Below are 26,426 nucleotides of genomic sequence, written 5' to 3'. Positions count from 1 at the left end.
TTGGTTCTAAACAAGAGGTTGACTCCCTATCACTGAAAAATTCTTTTCAGGCTGATTTCAAACATGTGACTTTGTGATTCCCAAAGAAGTCTGAAAGATGACTGCAAAGGGAATTTTCGTTCTGAACAATTTTTCCACTATTAGGGTTGGGGCTTCTCTTTTCCTTGCTGTTGAACATCTGGTCACTTTGCACACATCCCTATCCATCCCTAACTTCTTTTTGCAAAAAGCCTCTCTGCTTGCCTTACCTGTAGTGGCTAAGGGGATACTCAGGTGTTGAGAATTGAGTTCCAGTGCTGGTTTTGCTTTTATCTTACCTGCAACTTTAACCTAGCTGACTTTCAGTTTCCATACTTCTTGATGACGGATAATAATACCTGCTTTGCTATTCCCCATAGATGCTGTTAGAACTGGTGGACATAATGTCTGTATGTGACAGCACTTAAAATAAATACATTTATAAAAATGGCAAATTAATATCATACATCCAGGGCTGCTAGGGCAAGAAGTAAAGGCAGAGCTTGTGTGGAGAAGAACTTGAATTGGGTTTGCACTACGCTCGGTCAGAGGAGGGTTATACTGCACTAAGATTGCGTCTTCCCTCCTTATTACACACACACACACACACACACACACACACACACACACACACACACACACACACACACTCTTTCTCTCTCTCTCTCTCTCTATTCTAGGTCCACATTTACAGCTGACGTTCTAGAAGTTGGGCCTAGCATGCTTAAACCAATCTGACTTCTCATAGGTACTGGTGTAGGGGCTCCAGAAAGTAGTAGGAGTCCAGATAAGCTTCAGGTTTCTTCCTAATCCAGAGAATCCCTCAGAAACCAGGTTGGTCTGGGCCTTTCTTTCCCTTAAATTTGGTAACAGCTTGAGAAGCTTGGCTAGCTGTTCAGATGGCAAAGAAGAACCTCTTTATAAGTCAGTCATCAAGGTGGCTAATTTATAATATGATTTGAAAGGTACTTGGGGAACCTTGCCCCAAAATATCTTTTTCAGGAACTTGTCTTGCTGCCTTTAAGGTCACTAGTAGAGACTAATTTCTTTGTGTTAACATGGTCCTCTCCAAATTCCATTTTGCATTTTCTCCTTGGGAAGACTAGGGTGACTTGTTTTGGCCGGTAGGTAGGGAAGAAGTAGAAAGGAAAAATGCAGATGCTTAAGACATTGTTCTATGTCAATCTGACTTGTTCTCAGGCCTTCCTATGCCAAAGCGCATGTTTGTTCCTGCCTGAGGTGGACTCTGGGGTGGAGAGGAGTGAGTAAGGCCTGGACTAGGAAATCCTCTATATAGCATTTCATAAAGACACTGCATCTGCTTTGCTGTAAGCTTTTAATAAACTTCCCCTGTCTTCTGTTGTCTTGGTCCAGTTAGATGGGTTTATACTGGATTATGTTTTAGCTAATCAATACATGGTACCTGGTAACTTGATTAGGCATTTTGAATGATATAGGAACAAAGCTGGCAGAGCCAAGTGATTGACCACAGATAGCACATGTCACAAGTTTAGTGGCTTCCTAAATGCCTTTAGACCTCCAATATAGCAGACCAAAACTAATGGCAATGCTTGTGCAGCAGCAGTGAATACAGTTAACTTTAAAGTGACTCTTAATGCTAAGCGCTCCTCCCCAGCACTGCTTCCCCAGGCCTTCCTTCCCCCTCCCCCGTCAGCTCTTTCCTCCTGAGGTATCTGTTGGTCAACCTATTTTATTCAAAGGCACAATGAAGACATTCTCATCAAATTTTCAGGTGATTCATATCTCCAAGCAATAGCTAACAACAACAACAACAAAAAAGCAAAATTATCTCAACTATTGAATTCAACAAGATGACACTTAGAAAGGGATAAAATATACTTTGCATTTAGGTTATAAAATGTGCCCACAAGGACAGCTTGGGAGATATTGACTTGCAAGCAGTTTATGTTTAAGAACACCTGAAGGTTTTAGCAAAGCCCCTAGAGAAGCAAACACAAGAGAAGCAAATGCAGGGTTGGGCTTCCCCATGGAGGCAACAAAGTTTGGGTCATGAGCAGTCAAATTAGTTGGACCCAAGACCATCAGACAATGTGCTGTGCTTCATAGTGGGTCCTGCAGGACAGACAGAGATAGACTAGAACATATGCAGAAAAAGATGCATGGGAGTGTGATGGTATCTAAGCAACACATCAAATGTGGACGATTAAAAAAAAAAGGGAAATGGGTCAGTAGAATGACATGTTCGGTTTTCTTTGAGAGAGAAGAATGAAGGCCAAAATGTTTAAATTGATTCAATATGAGAAAACTGGGGCATTGTGTGACTTAGAGAACTTCCTCACCCAGTTTGTAATTATATGTAATGACCATCTGCTACACTGGCCACACTGTTTGGCATAGAATAGGAATATGATAAGTGTTTGCTGAATGTTACGTACATGCTAGAAATGCAGTAGGAAGAAGGCCGAGAGGTTGGGCTTGTTTAGTGTTCTAAATGTTGTTCTGCAAAAGATTGATCAATGCCCTTTGACAAGAGCATTCTATCGTCAAGTTATGTTACAAATCCCTGTTTTAGACTCAAACAGATTTCTTTACTGATGGTCCACACAGAGGGTTTAAAACGTTAAATTTAATATGTAATTATAAATATATATAAAATTTCCAAGTGGGGATGTACGAGGGCACTTTGAAAAGTACATGGAAAGATTTGTATTATTTTTTAATTCTATTTTTCCACAAACTTTTTGAAGTACCCTTGTATAAGGACAATAGAACTTGTCTGAGCATAGAACAACTTTTGGCAGGACACTAACCCAAACACGGTTTCTTAGAATACTCATTTGGGAAACATCAATCTAAATTTGCTGTATATTTTCTTTCAGTTCTTAATTTTCTTTTGTGTCTTCAAAGAGATGCGTGCAAATTGCCCACACACTTCTACTAAACTTTGTGGTTCTAATTCCATCTTCCTGGATGCTGTGGTTGTTTTATAGAAGTATATTTACCCATGTAGTGAAACAATTATCTCCTCTTTCTCAGCTGTGTAATTTCTTTTTCAGTATACTCTCATGATGATCTTTTCTTTCTCAGCTCTAGAATTTCTTTTTTGATATACTGTCATTTTTAAGGTTTAATTCACTTCTAGGAGTAAGTCATAGCACTTATAATTTTCCTTGAATACTTTTATAATACAAAATCATTATCCTTTAGGAACCTTTCCAAGATTCCTTGTAAGGAGGGAAATTCTACCTCAGAATGCTTAAAAATATCTATCTAAATGTATGCAGATTATGTTCTCAATTTATTATATGGTTGTGGTCAAAAGAAGTGGTCATTACCCTTATATGAAATGGGTAGAAACAAGTTTTGTGCTCTACCCAAAGTAAAGGAGTCAGAGGGTTTCTAGGCAAACATCTTCCGTATTAGCTAAGTGAGCAAAGAGCACATTTCTTGAACAGTATTTTTCAAAGTTTAACCTCATGTTTTAACAACCCCAGATGACTTACATTTCTGGTTCCTTGTTTGTTGGTTAGCTTTCAATGCCTGAATTCAGAGAATAAGAGATGGAAAAAAACCCCAACAGGTCACCTAGTTCATTTCTCTAAAGAAATTAACAGATGAATGTGTGGTGTGGACATATTTGAGGAGGGGCAGGGGTCCCATTTTCAAATCAGAAATATGGGGCCAATTTCAATCCTAGGGTGACTTTAGAGACCACCAAGAGAGGTTGCTATATTCTATTTCTGTTTTCCCACTACTCAGAAGATATAAAGTCATAAACCGAGTAATTCAGCACTGACAGATCTTGGCTTTTAAACATGGAACTGTCAAGGGAAGAGGAGATAAGAAAGGCAATCATAAGATAAAAAATGCCAGTGTTGTGGGCTGGGAGCTAGTTCTTTATACCCTGCTTTGATTGGTGTTTGGATATGGCTGCTTCTGGAAAGAAATGCAACTGGGGCAAGGTGACCCTCTTCAGCTAAGGGCAGTTTTAGGAAAGGGATTCAGGCAGCTGGCAGCATCTGAGGGACGAGTGCCTCCGACCTGAGGAAGGGAACTGGGCAATGCACCACATCACCTGTTACAAGCTTGTGCTTGCTCCATACAGAATGTTTCAGGAGCAGCTTCTCCAGGATTCTGGTTCATCTCTGTTCCAGGAAAAATTATAATAGAGAGGTTCTAGTCACACTCTCCGGGATGATGCAGCTGGTACCAAAGGAGAAATGTATTTCCCAATTTTAGTGCAACGACTATCTCCTCTTTGCCAGTTCTAAAATTCTCTTTTGATATATTCTCATGTTTGAGATCTAGTTCACTCCCAGGGCCAAGCCACAACACTTATGAAGGTTAGTGGGACAAACTGCAGTCCCTGTTGCTGACGCTGGTTGCAAGGTCACTACTAATATTCATTGTTTCCCTCTTAAAAACTACCCATTTTGGATTTCCCTCACTCTTAGCACATCTGGTGATCTTGGTGTCTAACTTGGTAAGAGAGATAGCCCTGTTTTTGAGAATTGTGAGCTCCTTGTCACCATGCCCTTCTCAGACCATGGCTGATATACTTGTCCATTTACTATCACATTTGAGCAGAGAAGTATCAAGAGATGCTCCAGTGGACTACCTATGTATCAAATGCATTTTCCATGCATAGATTGTGTAACAGAAGCCTTACCTCCTCCTGATGAACATGGTCCATTATCCCCATTAGGAAGATGACTCCTTTTCTTGCCAGGTAGTTTCCTAGCATGGAGATCCTGAAGTTACTGGGCAGCTTCTTGAGCTTAAATGGGACTCTTCCTTTGTCCCATGATGAAAGTGTTCCGTCTCTGTGAACCAGGATCTCCAGGACCACACATTAGAATTGTTGGAAAGGAAAATAAAAATTCCTTATGTGGGTTACAGATGATAAGTCGAGCCACTCCTGCTTCCACACGTTAGTTGTCAGACCCATGTATTCTACCTATTGGAGGAACACACCATACAATACTTAGTAGTTCAGGGTGTATGACACATCCTAGATAAAGGTACCCCATTCCTGCAGGAAAAGCAGAGTGGATTAATCTGTTCTGAAGTGACACCAATAGACAGGGATTCTTAGTGGTAGACAGCATGACAGGAGGTATATCTAACAATAATCAGATAGGTAGCGAAGTCTGGATTCCAAAGGAGGGCCATATAGGATGAATTAGATGCTTAGTTTATGGATAGATAAATAGAGGCAATACAGAGAAAGTTTCAGAGTTCCGAATTAAAATGAGCTCAGGATAGAATCTACTCTTTAGAGCTCTGTGTTGTGAAAAGGAACTGGGCCAGAAGCATTAAGATTGAGGAACTGAAGAAAAAGCTACTAATTATGGATAATTAAGGTAGCCGAGAACTTAGACATAGAACAACAGCTGACTTAAAGCTTCCCTACATTGAAAGAAGGGAGGATAAGGATAAGGATGAAAATTATGGTTCAATATACCATTACTACTACTACTATACAAGAATATAAGTTTAGCTCCACTGTAGTATGGATTACTTTGGCTGCATGAATTCCAAACCCAGTTTAGCACCAAAACTAAGATCGTGAATTTTCTAGTCTTTTCTGAAACTATATTCTGGTTAGCATAGGTAGACATGGCCTAGTGGAGGAAAGAGGAAAGGTGGAGTGGGTGCAAGCTAGAAAGTGTTATCAATAGTGTTTGACTGTAAGTCTGGCTGCTCTCCGTAGGCAATGATAGATGTTTGGGGTGTAAGTGGGAATTACCAAAGAGGCATTGTTTTGCCATTCCTTAATATCCAAAATATAGTAATAGTACATGATATTAGAAATAGATAACATTTATTGAGCACTTCCTATGTGCCAGGCAGTGTTTTATGCACTTTACATATATTAATTAATGTAACAACAATTCTGAAATAGGTACTAGAATAATCTTATTATACAGATAAGGAAACTGAGACCCAGTGACATGACATAACTTGCCCAAGCTTGACACAGTTTTAAGTGGTAGAGCTGGGATTAAAAGCTAGGGGGCCTAGTTCCAAAGTCCTTATTCTCAAACACTCTTCTAAGATGCTAAATTGCTTTGATGAGGTAGTGGCAGGTCACTCTGCCTGTGTTGAAACAGTCTGGTTCTTGGGATAAACTGCTCCATGAAAGGCCTTATCAAGATGATGAAAGGAGAAATAAACAAGACCTGTGACCTATCACTTCACATGTCTTAGTTCTGAAAAACAAGGGTACACTCAAAAAAAGGAAATCATAGTTGTGAGAAATAGATGGATGAAACTTTGACTGAGGTGGAAACTACATTCGAAACAGCTTTATCAGATTGAAAGGTGTGACTATACACAATGGGAGGTTGGTAAAAATATTTGGATTATTTGTACATATTCCTTTAAAAAATTGGCTTATTGAACTAGATTTTATGAGGCCAATACAAATAAATTTCTTAAGAGAACAGAATTACCTTCCCTTGGGACAGTCACTCGGTCTCTAAGCTTTCATATTCTTCAACTGTAAAATGAGGGGGTTGAATTAGATTATTGCTGAATTCCCTGTCAACTCAAAAACTATGAATCCAGTGTTGTGTAATTGATAAAACGAGAACCCAAAGCTAAAAGACCCCTGGTCCCTCTATTTTTCACCTGAATGTCAGGCATCGGTTTGGTTTCCTAGGAAGCAGACTCTAAGACTTGGGGTTTTGTGTGCAGGTGGTTCATTAGGAAACAGCATATGACAGGGCTTAGGGAAGTAGGGCTAGGCAGAGTGAGTATTTGAACTGTGATGTAGTTGCAATAAATGTCTCAGCCAATTTAATGGGGGAACTCTGGGTCTGTGATGACTGTTCAAAGTAGTCCTGACTGATTGAATGAGCTTTTAGCCAAGATGGAGTCTCAGGAATGGGATTTATCCTCCTTTCAGAAACAAGTAAAGAAATAGACAATACATACAAAAAAATGGTTTCCAAAACACTGTACATCAAGCAATGAAAGATGGCAGTCCCCACACAATAGGAAACAATGGGAGTCCTATGATTGCTCCAGCTTGTTTCCTTAAGAGAGATTCTAGACAATGGCTCAGGTAGAAGCAACCAAAGTAGAGTCCAGTGGACATTTTGAGTCGAGATGGAGTTGAGAGTCCTGGGAGAAACAGTGGCTATCCTGCAAGGATAAGGAAAAATACTGCAGGGAACAGAGCTGCAGAGAGAGTAATCTTTGGATATCTGTGGAGGGCACCATTAGGTACACACAAAGGACTGATTGGCATGTGCTTGTGGGAAAATAACCACCCAAGAGGAATAGTGGCTGGGACTAACTCAGGGCTGGTATCACTGCCCAGTCATGCGACACTGTGTGCAGTACTCAGAAGTGTTTTGCTTCAGTGTAGGAAAATAATTAGCCCTAGATTAAATACTTCTCTGGTACCATATTAAAAGCAAGACTTAGAAGGATCCAGCTTTTTACAAGTGATTTAACCACATCCTAGATCAAAGCTCAAAAATAATTACAAAAATAAAAGCATGTCTAACATTCAAAAAGATAAAATTTACAATGTCTGACATCAAATAAAAGATGACCAAGAATGCAGAGAAATATGATCTGTGCAGTAGAATAATCAATCAAAACCAACCCAGAACTGACACAGATACTAGAATTAGCAGATAAAGACATTAAAATTCTTATTATAACTGTACCAAAGATGTTTTTAAAAGACAAGTAGAGACATGGAAGATACAAAAACACTCCAAAAGAACTTCTAATAATAAAGACCACAATATCTTAGACAAAAAGTATACTAGATGAGATTAATAGTAGATTAGATATTGCTGAAGAAAAGGTTAGTGAACCCAGTGGTTAGCGAAAAAATGAAACACACAGACAAAAACAATTTATAAAAATGAAAATAATATCAAGGATTATTTGAAGTGCCCAAATGTGTGTGTCATTGGAGCTGCCAAAGGAACAGAAAAGTGAGGGAGGAAAAATATCTGAAGAAATAATGGCTGAAAAATATCTAAATTTAATTGTATCCAAAAAGGATAATAAATCTGAAGAACAAGAAGAGTAAAGGAAAATTACACCAACATACATCAAAATCAATTTGGTCAAAACCAATGATAAAGAGAAGAATCTTAGAAGCAGCCAAGGATAAAAGATATAGCACATACAGAGGAACAAAGGCAAGAATGACAACAGATTTTATATAAGAAACAATGCAAGCTGGAAGACAGTAAAGTGACATCTTAAAAGAGTTAAAGAAAAAGCTGGCAACTTAGAATTCAATATGCAGTGAAAATATCTTTCAAAAACTTTGGCAAACATGAAAACTGTAAGGAATCCAGCAGACCTGTGCTACAAGAAATGTTAAAGGAAGTCCTTCAGGCAGAAAGGTAATGACAGCAGAGGGAAGAATGAAGAGTACTGGAAATGGGAACTACATGGGTAATATAAACTTTTAAAAAATGGACAGATTAGAGCAACAATAATAAAAATGTACTGTAGAATTTATAACATATGTAGAAGTAGAGCAGCCACCAAGGTGAGCCAAGACCAGACCCTTGTGGCACTGGGGTCCATTGTAAGGCCCTGAAGAGGAAGGGAAGCATACATAGACCAGCAGGGACCAAGGTGAGCTGAGACCTGCACAGCACCAGGCGCTCAGTCTACAGTCATGGAAAGCTAGAACAGGAGCCAAGGTGGTGACATATAGATACTGCCACACCTTCTGTCACCACAGGGACAGTTCACCACCACAGTAGCAGCCAGGGCCACTCTACAGACAACCTGCCACTCACTTGACTGCATTGATATAAGAAGAGTCACCAGTAGAGCCTGCAAATAGAGGAGGAACTGTTTATCCTCATAGCCAATCCCAGAGTAACAGAAGAAGCAAGTCCTCTACCAGTCCTGAACAAACACCAATGAAAAAATTCTAGAACTGCAAACAAACAAGTAGATATGATGCCACCAAAGGAATACAGTAATGCTCAAATTTCAGACCCCATAGAACCGGGAATCACTGAAATGTCTGGAAAAGAATTCTGTACAATGATCTTAAGAAAGCTTGAAGAAATAAAAGAAGACTCAGTTAGAGAAAACAAACAAGAAAAAATATTCAGAATATGAAGGAGTAAATTTACAAAGAGATTAATACCTTAAAAAAGAATGTAGCAGAACTCGTAGAAATGAAAGGTTCACTAAACTGAAGTAAAAAACACAACAGAGAGCTAAAGCAGCAGGCTAGAGCAAGCAGAAGAAAGAATTTCAGATCTTGAAGATGGTCTTTTTGAAATAACCCAGGGAGACAGAAAAAAAAAAAAAAGGAAAAAAGAATTAATAATAATGAGAAAAATCTAAGAGAGATAGCAGACAACCTTAAGTGCTCTAACATCCGAATTGTAGGTATTCTAGAAGGGGAGGAGAAAGGAGAAGATATTGAAGACCTATTCAAGAAAATAATAACAGAAAACATCCCAGGGATAGGAAGAGATGCAGACCATCAGATCCAGGAAGCTCAAAGGTCCCCAAACAGATTCAATCCAAAAAGATCTCCAAGACACATTATAGTCAAATTTGCAAAGCTCAAAGACAAAGACAGAATTCTAAAAGCAGCAAGAGAAAAGCATCAAGTCACCTACAAGGGAACCCCTATCAAACTAATAGTAGACTTCTCAACTGAAACTCTACAGGCCAGAAGAAAATGGAATGATATATTCAAAACACTAAAATAAAAAAATTGCCAGCCATGAATTCTTTACCCAGCAAGGCTCTCCTTCAGAAATGAGGGAGAAATAGTGTATTTCCTAGACAAACAAAAATTGTGGGAGTTCACCACCACACGACCTTCTCTGCAAGAAATTCTCAAGGGAGTCCTTCATCTGGAATCTGAATAATGAATGTCACTATCATGGATACACAAGAAAGAGCCAAACCTGCTGTTAAAACAAAATTGCCAGTGAGAAAGAGCAAGAAGCTAAATCATGCCACCTCAAATATCCAACTAACATTGAGGAAGAGAAATAAAAGGGGAAGTAAGGATCAAAAGATATTTAAAACATTTAAACAAAAAGCAATTAAATGTCAGGAATTAAACAATATCTGTCAATAACTACCCTAAATGTGAATGGATTAAACTCCCCATTCAAAAGGCACAGATTGACTGATTGGATTAAAAAGCTAGACCCAATATTTGATGTTGTCAAGAGACCCATCTCACTTATAGAGACACACACAGACTAAAAGTGAAGGGATGGAAAAAGATATACCGTGCAAATGGAAACCAGAAATGAGTAGCAGTAGCTATTCTTACATCAGATAAAATAGACTTTAAACCAAAAAACATAAAAAGAGACAAAGAAGGCCACTATATAATGATAAAAGGATCCATCCAGCCAGAAGACATAACAATCATAAATGTATATGCACCCAATACTGGAGCACCCAGGTATATAAAGCAAACACTCTTAGACCTAATGAAATAAATAGGCCCTAATATGTTAATAGTGGGTGACCTGAATACACCTGTCTCAGTAAAGGACAGATCTTCCAGGCAACAAATCAACAAAGAGACACAGGATTTAAACTACACTTTAGACCAACTGGACCTGGCAGATATATACAGAACATTTCACCCAACAACTAAAGAATATACTTTCTTCCCATCAGCACATGGAACATTCTCCAGGATAGACCACATATTAGGTCACAAATCTAGCCCAAGCAAATGCAAAAAAATTGAAATCATTCCAATTATCTTTTCAGACCACAATGGACTAAAATTGGAAATTAATAATAAGCAAAACTCTGGAAATTATACAAATACACAGAAACTAAATGATAGGCTCCTAAATGACCTATGGGCCCAATAAGAAATTAAACAGGAAATCCAAAAATTTCTGGAAACTAATGAAAATAAAGATACATCATACCAAAACCTGTGGGATACTGCAAAAGCAGTACTAAGAGGCAGATTTATTGCAATAAATGCTTACCTCAAAAGAATGGAAAGACTTCAAATAAATGACCTAACAGTATGCCTCAAAGAACTTGAAAAACAGCAAAAACCCAAACCTATAAGTAGTAGATGGAAAGAAATATTAAGATCAGAGCAGACCTAAATGAAATAGACACCCAAAAAACAATAGAAAAGATCAACAAAACAAAAAGTTTGTTTTTCGAGAAGATAAATAAAATAGACAGACCATTAGCTAGGTTAACTAAAAAAAGAAAAGAGACAACCCAAATAATAAAAATCAGAAATGAAAAGGCAGACATTACAACCAATACCACAGAAATACAAAGAATCATTAGAGACTATTATAGACAAATGTATGACAACAAATATGAAAATCTGGAAGATATGGATAAGTTTCTAGACACATAAAAACTACCAAGATTAAACCAGGAAGAGATAGAAAACTTGATCAGACCAGTAACAAGCAAGGATATTGAGGCAGTAATCTACCAACAAAGAAAAGTCTGGGTCCAGATGGCTTTACAGCTGAATTCTATCAAACTTAAAGAGGAGTTAATACCAATTGTCCTCAGACTATTCTAAACAATTGAAACAGAAGCTACTCTCCTAAACTCATTCTATGAGGCCAACACAACTCTGATACCAAAACCAGGTAAAGACACAACAAAACAATAAAATTAAAGGCCAATATCCTTGATGAACCTAGATGCAAAAATCCTCAACAAAATATTAGCAATCAGAATACAGCAACATGTTAAAAAATTATACACTTTGATCAAGTGGGATTCATCCCAGGGATGCAAGGATGGTTCAACATATGAAAGTCAATAAATATGATATATCACATTAACAAACTCAAGGACAAAGACCATATGATTATCTCAATATATGCTGAAAAAGCATTTGACAAAATTCAACATCACTTCATGATAAAGACTCTCAACAAATTAGGTACAGAAGGAAAATATCTCAACACAATAAAAGCCATTTATGACAAGCCCACTGCCAGTATCATCTGAATGGGGAAAAACAGAGGGCCTTTCCCTTAAGAATAGGAACAAGACAAGGATGCCCACTCTCACCACTTCTATTTAACACAGTACTGGAGGTACTAGCCAGAGCAGTCAGGCAAGAGAAAGAAATAAAGGGAATCTGGACTGGAAAATATGAAGTCAAACTTTCCCTATTTGCAGATGACGTGATACTATATATAGAAAAACCTAAAGACTCTATCAAAAAACTCCTAGAGGTGGTTAATAACTTCAGTAATGTTGCAGAATACAAAATAAATGCCCCCAAATGAGTTGCATTTATATACTCAAATAATGAATTAACAGAAAGAGAAATCAAGAAAGTAAGAAAAAAAAAATCACCTAGGGATCAATTTAACCAGAGAGGTGAAAGACCTCTACAATGAGAACTACAAACCACTTCTTAAAGAAATTAATAAGACACAAAAGGATGGAAAGATATTCCATGCTCTTGGATTGGAAAAATTAACATTGTGAAAATGTTTATACTGCCCAAAGCAATCTACAGATTCAATGTAATCCCCATCAAAATACCAATGACATTCTTCACAGAAAGGGAAAAAACAATCTTACCCTTCATATGGAACAAGAAAAGACCCTGAATAGTCAAAGCAATTCTGAGCAAAAAAAATAAAGCTGGAGGCATAACACTCCCTGACTTCAAATTATACTAAAAAGCTATTGTAACCAAAACAACATGGTACTGGTATAAAAATAGACATTCAGACCAGTGGAGTAGAACTGAGAACCCGGAAATCACCGCTCAAGCTTACAGCCATCTGATATTGGACAATGGCAACAAAAATCTACATTGGGGAAAAGACTACCTCTTCAACAAGTGGTGCTGGGAAAACTGAATATCCATATGCAGAAGAATGAAACTAGATATGTGTCTCTCACCATACACTAAAATCAACTTCAAATGGATTAAAGAGTTAAATAGACCTGAAACTGTAACATTACTAAGGGAAAATATAGATGAAACACTTCAGCAACTAGGTCTGGACAGAGACTTTATGAACATGAGCCTGAAAGCACAAGCAGTAAAAGAAAAAATAAATAAGTGGTACTATATCAAATTAAAAGGCTTCTGCACAGCAAAGGAAACAATCAAGAATGAAATGACAACCTACTGAGTGGGAGAAAATTTTTGCTAGCTATGCATCCGACAAGGGATTAATATCCATAATATACAAGGAACTCAAGCAATTATATGGTAAATAAACAAATAATTTGATTAAAAAATGGGCGAAGGAGCTGAATAGACATTTTTCAAAGGAAGACATACAAATGGCCAACAGATACATGAAAAAATTCTCAACATCACTAGTCGTCCAGGAAATGCAAATTAAAACTACATTGAGATACCACCTCATCCCAGTTAGACAGACTATAATAAAAAAAAAAAAACGGTGAATTACAAATGCTGCTGAGGGTGTGGAGAGAAGGTAACATTCCTACACGGTTGGCAGGACTATAAATTAGTACAACCATTATGGAAAACAGTATGGAGATTTTTCAAACAACTACAGATAGATCTTCCATACACTCCAGCAATCCCACTTCTGGGTATATACCCAGAGGAATGGAAATTATCATGTCAAAGGGATACCTGCACTCCCATGTTTATCACAGCTCTTTTTACAATAGCCAAGATATGGAACCAACCTAAACGTCCAGTGATGGATGACTGGATAAGGAAACTGTGGTATATATACACCATGGAATAGTACAGTGCCATAAAAAAGAATGAAATACTCCCATTTGCAAGAACATTGATGAGCCTGGAGAAACTTATGTTGAGTGAAATAAGCAAAGCACAGAGGCATAAATACCACATGTGCTCACTCATATGTGGGAGCTAAGAGAGAAAGGAAGAAGGAGAGAAAGACCACAGTAGTACATTGAACTTGCAGAGGAGAGAACATTCCTTGGGCTACAATGCGGAGTGGGGGGGAAAGGGGGAGGGAGAGAGAGGTTGGGGATAATTGGGTGGGGGACGCGATGTACAAATGCAATTTGTGGTAATGGGTATGCTCTCAGTATGAATCTGGCCCTCACATCATGGGCACAAGGGGTGACAATCAGCTTTGTATCTCATGAATATTCGTAACCAATAAAAAAAGAAAAAAAAAACATATGTAGAAAGTAATAAATAATTGCTTGCCTATACATAATGAGATTATTAATATAGTTAGGTTTAAGCCTATCATCTTGCCATTTGTTTTCCATTTGTCCCTTCTAATTACCCCCCTCCCCCTTTCCTCCTTTTCTACTGCCTTCTGGATTATCTTGATCTGGAGGTCCTTTTTGGCCATGATGTTTAAGAGATGAGAAACAAATGAGGTGCGCCCTATAATTGCTACAACTTATAATTGGAAAATTATGAAAACACATAATAGGGAGCAATCATTCACAGATACCAGCGTAGAAAGCCCCTAGACAAATTATGGCGGGGTGAGTTCCTGGGTGAGGTACACTCTTTCTATGTAGCTGTACTTCCAAACCCTAGACTTGAGATTAACAGAATCTCCTATTCTGCGTTAGGTGGGCCATGGTTTAAATTTCTCCGTATTTTCCCAGAAGAAATCAGATTCACAAAATGAAAGTATGAAACCAGAAGTTTATTATGTAATAATTACACACCTTAACTCTCTGTTGACCTACACGGCAATGCATGTTTGTCACTTATCAATCTGAGGGCAGGAAAGAGAGGTGCAGCCAGACAAGAGACTCTGTAGGAAAGAAGCATTGTGTATGTATCTACATGTTTTAGTTATGCTACTGCAAGGGGGTACAAAACCAGGCACTAGCCTCCAGGAAAATACAATTTTTTTCCCAATCTCATTTGGCTCCTCGGCGCTGCCTGAAATAGCGATCATAGGCAGCGTTGTATCCATAAACCATGGCATAGCGTTCGCAAAGTTTGTAGTCATCACAGACTTCCCTGTTGATCTCATGGACAGGCTTGGAGCGTTCTCGGATTCTGGAAAGTAAAAAAAAAAAAAAAAAAAAAAAGACCAAAATTCAGAAGCATAGACAGCGGAGAAATAAGAAAAAGGAAAAGTATAAGAAAATATTGGAGAGAGGTTCCCCACCCCTACTCCCCAATAGTAAGAGCGATTTGAAAAACAGGGAGAAAAGATGGACAAGGGGATTTTGTTTTTTTAATGAAAATAGATGTTTTCTTTCTGTCCCTTTTTCCTTCCTTCTTCTCCCTCCTTTCCAGGTCTTTCACAAATAGTCTTCTAAAGATTCAGTTGTTTTCTGTACGTTGTTTTAAAATTCTTTGATTTTAAGACATGATCAGAAATAATACATAAGATTTTTAAAAACCTGTTTCTTACTCCACTCAGATGTGTGATGCGACACTGGGAAAAATGACCTCCCGGAGCACGTTCTCTTACTCACCTCTCTTGCGCCTTTGCTCTCCATCTCTGCTGCGGGTATAAGAAGGTATTAGCATTTCTTCTGTTAGTGAAGGGATCTCAAAACAGAAAATAAATGCAGTTTTAGGAAAACAGTAGCTGAAATTATTTCCATGAATATTGCCTGACAAATATATTCTAAGCTCGTTAATTCATATATTTCATGTAATGAGAGATCTGCAAAATAAGAGGAATATGAAGCAGATTTCATAAAGTGCCTGATTAAAAGAAATCAATAACCCATCTTTGTGTCTGTGTCTCACAGCCTTGTCACATAGCCACGGCAATTTTTGTTTGGCTTTTGGGCAGTCACTTTGCCTTTCCTAATTTTGGTAGTCCTATTCGGTGTGTTTTGCATTCCGTTGATGAGAAATTCTCTCTGTCCTGAGGACTCGTAAAACATAACTCTAGATCACCAGTAAGTGAACAGTTTAAACATTATACAAATAATAGCTAAATTGAAAATGGTGGTGATGTGCTACTTCTTCCTGTACTCAGTCGTTGTAGGTGTGGATATTCGACAGAGGTCAACTTAATGCTGACGCCTGCGGTGTCCCAGCCGACTCGGCTGCCAATTCTGTAGTTTACCATTTCTCATTACTCCTCATTTTCCATCTGTGTGATCGATGTGGTGCCAACTTAAAATTTCCAAACAGGATTTTATGGCTTCTAAGTATGTTGAATGTAGTTTAAATGTCATATTATACTACTTCAAGCTTAAAAAAATTGCTCATTTGGCAATTTTTATAGTCATTGCATTTTTAAATTTACTTTAGTTTTCCGTAAAAGGCCCTCTTTTTCCTCCCTGTTATATGTCTTCTCATTTTATTTATTCAAAAATAGGGAGAGGTTCTTTAATGCAAGACAGTTAAATAAAGAAGTCAAATATTCACTTACAAATTTCATAGGATTCCATGCTTTCATGAGATTCTGGAATTAAAATAAAAAAGATTCATTATATCGTTATTTATCACATGCTGCAATTGTCTAAATATAGCAATGGAAGGAGAGGAAGAGTCAAAAAGATGTGAAGAATCTATTTAGCAATATTCTTATTACAAATGTCAGGAATTTAGGATTTATGAGTTCTTTCTCTATCACTGTCCTTGCTGTGAATATCTCTACATTTTAGTTTATCTAATGTTGTAGGAGGTAGTGACCAGCCTTAGCTAAAATTCCCCAAGGGCTATGAGGGCTTCTGATTTATTCAGGACCTGTTTGAGCATAAGTTCAAGGAAGGTACAGAAGGATCTAGAAAACAGCCAGGTTTCTACAGGCAGGAGAACTCTGGGGCAGTTGCTCAGCCGGGCTTTACCAGGATGGGTTTCTAAGAGGGTTCAGAAAGCCTCTTAAGAACCCATGTTAAATTGGCAGCCACAGAAACCACTGGCTCCAGCTGAAAACTCACACTGGGCACAATGCCAGTTCAGAGAGAGAACTGGAACAATGCCAGAGCAAGTTTTCCTCTTTCTACCACTCTCTTGAGCATAGCAGGTAAATTGGAGAATAAGAGGTTTATATTTTCAGGCAAGTGAATTTGCTTGAAAAGTTAAAAATAAGGTGAAGAAATCAAATCCTCTGATGTCAAAAATGTGTGAATAATTTCAAGTGAGAAGCATAATACTTATGGCTGTTCATGTAGTTTAGGCTTAAAAGCAACTCAAATATCCAGGTAATTGAAGCATAAGGCTGAATTATATAAATAATGTTGCGTTAAATTTCTTTATGAACTTTGGACAAACAGATACATTCAACAACATATAGAAGCCAGGAACAACTTATTTTTGACAATGAAAAGTATAAAATCAATTTTTTTCTAAAATTCTTTAAATGTAAAACTTTATTTTAAAATTAATTTACTAAACAAATGTAGTAAGTTCATGATATTGTCTTATTCCTAGAAAGGGCTATACTTAACAATATACATGAAAACTGATTTTCTTAAAGGTAAGTGATTCAACCAATATCCTTAACCCATTGACCTTGAAATCTAAATAAACATCCTTAAAAATGAGAATGCAGGGGCTAGGAATTTGATATCTTCTTTCTCAAATATCTAATTTTCTAGGTATATAGAGACTTACCACTGAAAGAAATTGCCTGTTAAGTTGCATACAAGAATCTGGATATTTAGGATATAAAACAGACTTGATGGAACAGATCTGTGTTCATGGAGACTGGGAAATGTTAAATTAATGGTGCTGTAAGATTATAACAGAGAAAGGGGGAAGAAAAGAGGGAGAGAAAGAATGAAAGTAAAGTGAAGTCAGACGCAGAGAAGAAAAAGCAGAGAAATGGCAGGGAGAAAGGTTTCTCACCATAACACAAAGTCGCCACCACCAAGGCAGCCAGGACGGTGAGAAGGAGCAGGCTCTTCATGGTCTCTGTCGTCCTGCGGTCTGTGCGTTGGTGGGGCGGCCTCAGTGCCGGGTGCAGCTGCAGTAGGAAGAGAGGCTCCTGCAGGCTGCTCGTGAAAGGCTGGGAGGTGTTTATAAGAACTAGAGCAGCTGGGAGGGGAGGAACCCATAGGAGGGGGCTGGAGAAGGTGGGGAAGCGTTGGCACTAAACTAACACTGGGAATTTTCCCAAATATTCATTTCTTCCAGATATTATCTACTCTGGGCGGGCAGTTTTCCCTCTCTCCTGGGCCTGACTGTGCTACAGAAGGTTGCTGCCCTGGTACAGAAGTTGTGGCCACTCCATGTTTGGGGCCAGACCTGGGCAAAGGTCCACAGAGAAGGGAGTTGCCATGAACATGTGTTTGCTTTTCTGATTCCTTCTCTGATCTACCCTCCTGGCCCTAACCATGAGCCTTTTAGGTTTGGTCCACACACTGAGCAGTAGTGTTCTCACTCCCTGGTGGGTTGAGGAGAGGTTCTGGGGGGAAAAGGACTTCATTTCCTTTGATGGTTATAATTTAGACATAGCCTCAGTAGAGCTGAGCTAGCAATCCTACAGCAGTCAGGCATTTGCCTGGTGATAGGCACCTTTTTCATTTTTCCAAGGGCTCAGCAAGGTAGAGATGTCCAGTAACCCAAGAGTTTCTGTTTCCTCAACTGGCTCTGTTGTAACCTGTCCATCCAGTTTTATGGCATTAATAAAAACCTGTGCCCTCACGATCTCTTAGGCTGGTTATCATTGATCGAAATTGCAGCAAGGGTAAGAGGGTACACATCTCTCATTTTCTGAGGGCATTGTCTTGATAATTAATTGATTCAATAGGCTGTTAGTGAGTGGCAGATGGGAAGAAAGGTGCTGTGCAGTGGGGGATCTGCAGACAACAAGACACATCCTTAAGGAGGTAAGTGATAGCGACTTACTATTCACTTTGCTCTTTAGCTGTAAGGAATCCTCAAATACAGGTTTTCACAGACATGCACTTCCACTCTACCCTCAGGCCCACAGGTACTTTTTCTTCTCTAACAGGAAGATTTCAATTTGGTGCCTCTGGTTATCTTGTAGAGAAAGCTCTGATACGGATTAAATTGTGTCCCCCATGTTTTATGTATTGAAGCTTAATCCCCACTGTAACTATTGAGGGTAGGAAATCCTATTATGGTAATTGAAAGATGGGGCCTTGAAGAGGTGGTTAGATTCTGAAGACCATGCCCTAATTAATGGATTAGTAATGGTGGTCATGGGTATGGTTCTGAGGGTTTTAAGAAAAGAGCGCATGAGAGTCTCTCTCTCTCTCTGCTTCTGCCATCTTGCAATGTGATACCCTGTGTCACTGAAGCCACCACCAAGGAAGGCCTTCACCAGATGTGTTCCCTGGACTTTAGACTTCCCAGCCTCAGAAACTATAAGCAATAAATATGGTTTCTTTAAATTACCCGGCTTCAAGTATTTTTGTTATAAGCAACAGAAATGGACTAATACAGAAAATTGGTACCAGAGAAGTGGGGTGTTGCTTATAACAAATACTTCAAAATGTGGAAGCAGCTTTGGAACTGGGTGCTGAGAAGCTGGAAGAATTTGGAGGAACAGACTAGGAAAAACCTAGATGCTGGTGAGGAGAGTCTAGAATGTCTTAGAGACTGGTTAAATAGTGGTGACCAGAATGCTGATAGAAATACGGACTGTAAAGACCATTCTAAGGAGGTCTCAGATGAGAAGGGACTTATTGGAAACTGGGGCAAAGATTACACTTGCTATGAACTGGCAAAGAACTTGCTGCATTGTGTCCATGTTCAAAGTTTTATGGACCATGTAACTTCAAGGTACTTGACCCAGGGTATTTGGTGGAAGAAATTTCTAAACAGCAAAACATTCAGGATGGCTACTTGCTACTGCCTACACTGAATTATGGCAGCAAAAGCATGACATAATGCCAGAATTTATGACTAAAAGAGAAGCAGAGCATAAAGATTTGGATAATTTGCAGCTTGGACATGTTGTAGAGAAGCAGAGAGCATTTTCAGGAGGAAAATTCAATGACGCAGCCCAGTGGCAGTTTGCTAAGAAGATTAGTACGGAAGAAAGGGATTATCAAGAAAAGGGAAAAAAGATCTTGAAGGCATTTCAAAGATCTTTGAGGCTGTCCCTTCCATCCAGGCCCAGAGGCCTAGGGAGACAGAATGGTCTCAGGGAACAGGCCCAAGGAGCCCTTCATGGGCTTGCTGCCCAGGGCCACCTCAGGAAGCTGCTTCTAGCACTAGCACCCCAGCTACTTTGGCTGCTCCAGCTGTGGCTAAATTGGCCCCAGGTGAGGCTAGACCTACAGCTTTGGAAAATACAAGCCAGAAGCCTTGGTGGTGTCCATGTGGTATTAGGTCTGCAGGCTCACAGAACGGGGCCCAGGAGGAGATTTGTGCCTGGGGCAGAATCACCACATGGAACCTTTGCTAGAGCAATGCTGAGTGGAAATGTGGGGTCAGAGTTGCACCAAAGAAACCTCATCAGTGCCATGTCTAGTGGAGCAGTGAAAGTGGGGCCACCATGGAGACCCCAGAACTATAGAGCTACCAGAATGCTACACCAGCCTGAGAGAGCTAACGTGTGGCAGGAGACCAGGAAAGCCATAGAAGAAGAGCTGCCCAAGGACTTGGGGACCCAGCCCCTGCACCAGCATGCAGAAGACATTGAATATAAGTCAGGGTACATGATTTGCCAGCTTTGAGATTTAATGCCTACCCTGCTGGGTTTCAGACTTGCTTAGGACCTGTTACCCCTTTCTTTTGGCCTATATCTCCCTTTCTGAATGGGAATAGGTACCCTATGCTTGTCCTACCATTCTATCCTGGAAGTAGATAACTGGTATTGATTTCACAAATGGGACTTTGAACCTTGAACTTTTGAGTTGAAACAAGTTAAGACTTTAGGGATAGAATGAATGTATTTACCTGTGAGAAGGACATAAACTTTTGGGGCCATGGGTGGAATGATATGGATTAAATTTTGTCCCCCATGTTTTATAAATTGAAGCTTAATCTCCCCTGTAACTGTTGAGGGTGTGAAATCCTCCTATGGTAATCAAAAGGTGGGGCCTTGAAGAGGTGATTAGATTCTGAGGGCCATGCCATAAAGAATGGATTAATAGTGGTGGTCCTGAGTGTGATTCTGAGGGTTTTAACAGGAGAGCACAAGAGAGTCTCTCTCTGCTTCTTCCATCTCATGTGATACCCTGTGTCCCTGAAGCCACCACCAAGGAAGGCCTTCACCAGGTGTGTTCCCTGGACTTTAGACTTCCCAGCCTCAGAAACTGTAAGCAATAAATTCCATTTTCTTATAAATTACCCAGTTCCAGGTATTTTGTTAAAAGCAAAGAAATGAACTAATACAAGCTCTTTATTTATTTTTTCTTCTAGGGAAATCAGAAAACCTTTTCTGTCAGTTGTGTCTCTGTTGCTTGGATGTCCAAGAGTCTTCTCTGCAGATAAACTGACTTGTTTCAGAGCAACAGATTGTAGAAGATCTTTAGATAACCTCAGGACCTCTGACTCTTGGGCTAGAACGGGAAAAGGGTTGGGATGGGAGCGGGTGGGCATACTTTTCAATACTGGTTTATTTCAAGGAGCAATGATGAAAAACTAGGTGGTGTCTTATGCTTCATCCCTTCTGTTAAATGGCAACTGCACTCTTTTAGCCTTCTGACATCATGACTGTTCGTTTATGTTTACACTCTCTGAGACCAGACTTGAAAATCTCATACTTCTCTTTCCAACTTAAGCGTTACCTTTTATCACAAGTAGTTTTTATCACTGTTTCCACTGGACTCCCTCAACATTTCAGCATTCCTCTTTATCATCTTGGTGTTTGTAAGACTAACACTTTCTTTTGGGAGTAGCCTATCAGTGGTCCTTCATCTTCCCTGTCCACTGCTCTCCATCTGCTCATAGGATTTTTCTATGCTAAATCTCATTTACATGTGACCCATAAAAACTATTAACGTGTGAGAATTCAGAGCTCTTCCTTTTCTCTTTTCTCTTACCTTTTCCTGTCTCAAAGACAATTTTGTAGATGTCCACTCCACTCACGTTTTTATGAAGACGACTTGGAGTAGCTCATCAAGCAGGGATGAGGCCTTTGCATTGAGAAGGCCAAGACTGACTCATCTGAGAGAAGAGAGAAGAAAAACTGAAGTAGAAAAAAAGAGGAAAGGGAGAAATGAGAAGAGCCTTGCAGATTTCACTTGCCGGATGAATTTTAGGTCAAGATTGAATTGTAGAGAGAAAAACTGAGGCAGCTGTAGGATGCGAGACATATTAAAAGGGAGACATGGGAAAAGACAAATAAGAGTTCCTTTCATTATGAACACGATTGTTTGAGATTGTAAAACTTTGAGAATTGCCAGAAAATCCTGAAATTTTTAAAACTAATTTTGGTGCTACTATGCATTTTCTTAGTTGAAATATCTTGTAAAAACTAGATCGCATGGAGCTCCAGCTTATCTTTGGGTTTTAGACAATTATGAAAGACACTTCTATAGATAGTTCTCCTTAACTAAAGAAAAGTGTTATTTAGCGGAGAGGATATTTGAAGACACTCCCAGAAGTGACAAGAAAGGTATGAGCCAGTGACTTAAATGCCAATTTTTCAAACTGTGCAGGCATCTTCTCACATGAGATTAGTAATGCAGTATCCCAGGCAGCAGAAGTCATAGAACAGTACAAGATCTCTTATTCCACCTGCTCCCAGGAGAAAGAGAATCATGACCATACCCTCCAGACTCTAAAGCAGCCTCATGGTTTTAGGCATTCTTCCATCCATCCATCCATCCATCCATCCATCCATCCATCCATCCATCCATCCATCTGGCAAATGTATTGAGCATCTACTGTGTGCCAACTCTAGGCTGGAAATAAATGGAGAAATATAGATATGGGCACTGCCCTCATGCATCAAGTGAGCTCTTGGAACACAGATTTAATTAGTGCTTCCTCTTATTAAAAAATGTGTTCAGGCAGCCAACTGGCCTTAGCAAAAACTGAGTGATATGTTTTTTCTCATTGGGCTGACATTTTTTATGGGCACTCAGGAGCAGCTCTGTTTCCAGAGCATTGAAAAAAGCACTGACAACAAGCTCAGACGATTGTGAACTGAGGGAAAGAAGGGAAAGAAGGAAATGTTGGCAGAGCTCCCGGCAATTACTGTGGAGAGAAGTATCTCAGAAAAGCACACATATTTACTGGAGGATATACTATGAGCATCCTTTTCTATAGTATTCCTGTGACTAAAATAACAGCACAGTAATAATAAGGTTAATATATTTCCCTACCGATTCTACCCCCTCTTCTCCCTATCCTTTCTTATCCTTTCCCTGTCTCTTTTTCAGATGGCTGGGAATTTTGTCAGACTTTTTGTTGTTGTTGTTCCGTGAGATCCAGCTTTATTTACAGAATGTTGGTTTTATTGTTTTATGATTTTTTTTTTTTTTTTTTTTACTGGCAGCACTAAAACCCTTACCCTTGCCAGTAAAGGAAAAAGGCAAATGAGAGAAGGGTTAGGAAGCAACAACCCTGAAGGTATGAACAAAAGTCACTTCTAGGACATCAAAGGACAAGGAAAGGTGAGACAGAGACCAGCCAACTTCACGGGACAGTGCCGACCTCTTAGTTCTATTCTTTTTAGGGAAGCCCCTTGAATGGATTCTACGTCTCATATTTCTTAATTGACATAACTTCCCAGGTACAGAATTTCTTATTTCTTAATTTGTCTTAGCTGAGCTAAGTAGAAATAAGGGTTTGTCAAACTCAGGCATGGGAGGGGCATCTGGGAAATTATGGGCAAAAACCTCCGGTGAAAGATGGAGAAACCCAAATGTTAAATAAATGGAGTTCCTGGTAGGGAACAGCTGTGATTTTTTTTTTCTTCCTGCATAGATTATTTTCTTCACCTTTTTCCTTCTTATTAAAAGGTTTAATTTTTAAATAAAATAGCAAATATAAGATAAAAGTTATACAACTGTCCAAGTAATATTATCATATGTCAAGTACTTGTTATATACTAGGTATTCTGATAATCACTTTTTATTCATTGTGTTATGAATAATAATCCTATAAACTGACTATAATTACCCACAAATTATATATAAGAAAATAGAGGCTCAAAGATGTTAAATGGTTTATCCACAGTCACACAGCCACTGAATGGCAAAGGCAGGATTCAAACACCGAGCTGTTCGATGTCAATATCGTTTCAGTCACTGATACAACAATGCAGTACTCGCCAGGGATCTGACACCTGCTTACATAATTTTTTGATTATGTCTACAGAGTTCCTTGAATCCCCAGTTTCAGAGCTAAAGACAAAATCACACAAAGATATACAAGTGTACTTTAAAAACTTCGTGGAAAAATTGAATTATAAGACAATACGAATCCTTCCATGTCCTTATTGAAGACCCTTCCTTGTACATATTTAGAATAATAATTTCTTCAATGTCCTTTAAAATGCGACAATAGGAATTAAAGTTTTACATACTGCCACTTCAGCCCAGAAAGTTAAATGACTAACAAAAATAAGGAAAGGAATAAATTTAGTATTGGAACCTAAGACCCCTATTTGTCTAGTATCTGCACACTAAATTATCTACCTAAACAAGCTCCAACTCAAATATGTTACTTTCTAAAATGTTTTAGCTTACTTCAGGAATCACCAAGTCTCATCCCAGTCTCTGAACACTCACGTTTGCTGGCTGTCCTCTGACACTGCCTCTGGCTGGGTATATTAAGAATGTTGTCTCCTAGTGCCTGCAAAGTCAATCTCTCCAGTTACTCAGATCCCCAGCAAAAATGAAAATCTAGTCTCAATTTATAAAATGCTCCTTCAACTCAAAGCAAAATAGAGAGCTGGTTTTAGGTGTCCAGTCTTGGCTAGAGATGAAGTTAGACAAGGCTGGTGGTTTACTCATCAGACTCTGGTTGCATTTTCTGGGTGAAGTGTGATGAAGATAAAGCCCGGGGAATTTCTCCCACGAGACCATGGCCTTTGCTGGAAAGGACGGTGCCTTTTTATATCTGCTCTACTGGTGTCCTGCACTCAACCATATCCTTACAGTTCCTATCATTACCCCAAGTAGCCAAAATAAAAATACTCCTTCCTATAGTCAGGAAATTTACAACACCAAGAAAAGGAGCCAAGTAATTTGTAGGAATAAAAGCAGATACTGGTGACTGGCAGAAGAAGGTGTCTTAAAGGTGGGATTGGCAAGGAGGTGGGCTGTGAGGGGGATGACAGGCTGTCTCTGAGTGAGACGGAAGCAGAGCAGGAGCACGTCTATCATTCGTGAGGACATATGGGAAGAGAGAGGGAGACAGCTTCGTTCACCAAGTCACAGTACACAAGAGCTTGAAAGCACAAGTACAGTTGTGAGAAGAAGTTTTAGGGAGGATAGAAATAACACTTTAAACAACGGAGAGAAATTCAAGAAAAATGTAAGCAAACATAATAACGATAACATTAGTTATTAAAGGAAGTTAAAAACGGCAACTTTTAAAGTTGTCAGAAGAAATAAAAATATACTCTTCTTTGAAATCGTCAGTTGGAGGAATGTATCTGAATGAACTCTGTGTCTAACCTAAGGGCACTTCCTTTAAGTGAAAATTCATATCTTTTTTTAGGTGATTTTAAGTTTAGGTAATAGATGAACTCGAAGAAAATGTGGTAGCTGCATGAAGTGTATTTACCAAATTCCTTCTGCACACCAGCTTGTATGCATTTCACCTGCCCTTCTATTGCTCTCTCAAAACAAACCAACAAATCAACAAAAGAGGAAGGCAGTGAGCACCCCATCTTCACTCCATCTTGGTATTCCCTCCATACTTTTGGTACCTCCTCAGACACACAATCACGCAACCTGGATCAGACTCTGAAGATAGGCTCTGTAGAAAGTAAAATTAACCTTTCTTCTGAGGGATGTGGTTTTTGGAATAAGAAAGCCTAGATTTGACTCATAGCTCTGCCCCTTACTCCATGTGTGAGGTTCAACATGTTATTTAAACTCCTCAGCCTCACATTTCTCATTGATGTAATTAGAGATTATAAAACCCAACTCTGAGGACTGTTGGATGGATTAAATAAGACAATACATGCAGAGCTCCTAGCTTAATGACTGGCATGTAATACCAGGGAGCACAACAAATACACATGCATGCAGGTGCACACACATACACACACACAAACTTATTTCAAAAAAGGTTGGTTCAACCCCATTGGCTTAGTGTTACTCCTGTTTTTTTCCAAATAGCTGTGCAATTGATTGCTGGTGATAATCAGAACAGAGGAGGAAATGCAAAGGGAATGCTGCTAGGCTTTGTCCAAGGGGAACTGGCTAAAGCTCAGTTTATTTCTGACACTGCCATTTAATGGCCTTGTGACTGTCGAGTAAATCATTTATCTTTTTAAACAGAAAAGTTGAAATAGACTTCAATAATTTTTTGCTTCCAAATTATTTCATCTTTGAAATGGATAAACAAGATAGAGATATTATTATGTAATCCAGGGTTTAAAGGAACAGTCTGTTCTACAGCTAGAAGAAAATCTGGTGGTAGTTTTGTGAGTGGT

The 26,426-nt window shown here is 38.9% G+C and overlaps 1 protein-coding gene across 1 annotated transcript; it reads right to left on the bottom strand.

Annotated features, from left to right (window-relative positions):
- Nucleotides 1-14,597: 14,597 nt before the first annotated feature.
- MGP (matrix Gla protein) lies at nt 14,598-17,875 on the bottom strand. Its single transcript, XM_063075907.1, has 4 exons — nt 17,741-17,875; nt 16,320-16,352; nt 15,406-15,481; nt 14,598-14,980 (listed from the first exon to the last, which is right to left on the bottom strand). Exons 1-4 carry the CDS (start codon nt 17,799-17,801, stop codon nt 14,839-14,841), a joined length of 312 nt encoding a protein of 103 aa, XP_062931977.1. The 5' UTR covers nt 17,802-17,875; the 3' UTR covers nt 14,598-14,838.
- Nucleotides 17,876-26,426: the final 8,551 nt, after the last annotated feature.

The sequence above is a fragment of the Cynocephalus volans genome, chromosome 12 (assembly GCF_027409185.1).
Source record: "Cynocephalus volans isolate mCynVol1 chromosome 12, mCynVol1.pri, whole genome shotgun sequence".
NCBI lineage: Eukaryota > Metazoa > Chordata > Mammalia > Dermoptera > Cynocephalidae > Cynocephalus > Cynocephalus volans.
This window is presented reverse-complemented; position numbering and strand designations above follow the sequence as displayed.

Excerpts from the sequence above, each read along its gene's own strand:
- MGP (XM_063075907.1), bottom strand. The coding sequence starts at position 17,801 with ATGAAGAGCCTGCTCCTTCTCACCGTCCTGGCTGCCTTGGTGGTGGCG. Across the intron at positions 16,353-17,740 it reads GGTGGCGACTTTGTGTTATG|AATCTCATGAAAGCATGGAA; the intron begins GTGAGAAACCTT and ends TTTTAATTCCAG. Across the intron at positions 15,482-16,319 it reads CATGGAATCCTATGAAATTT|ATCCCTTCACTAACAGAAGA; the intron begins GTAAGTGAATAT and ends TTCTGTTTTGAG.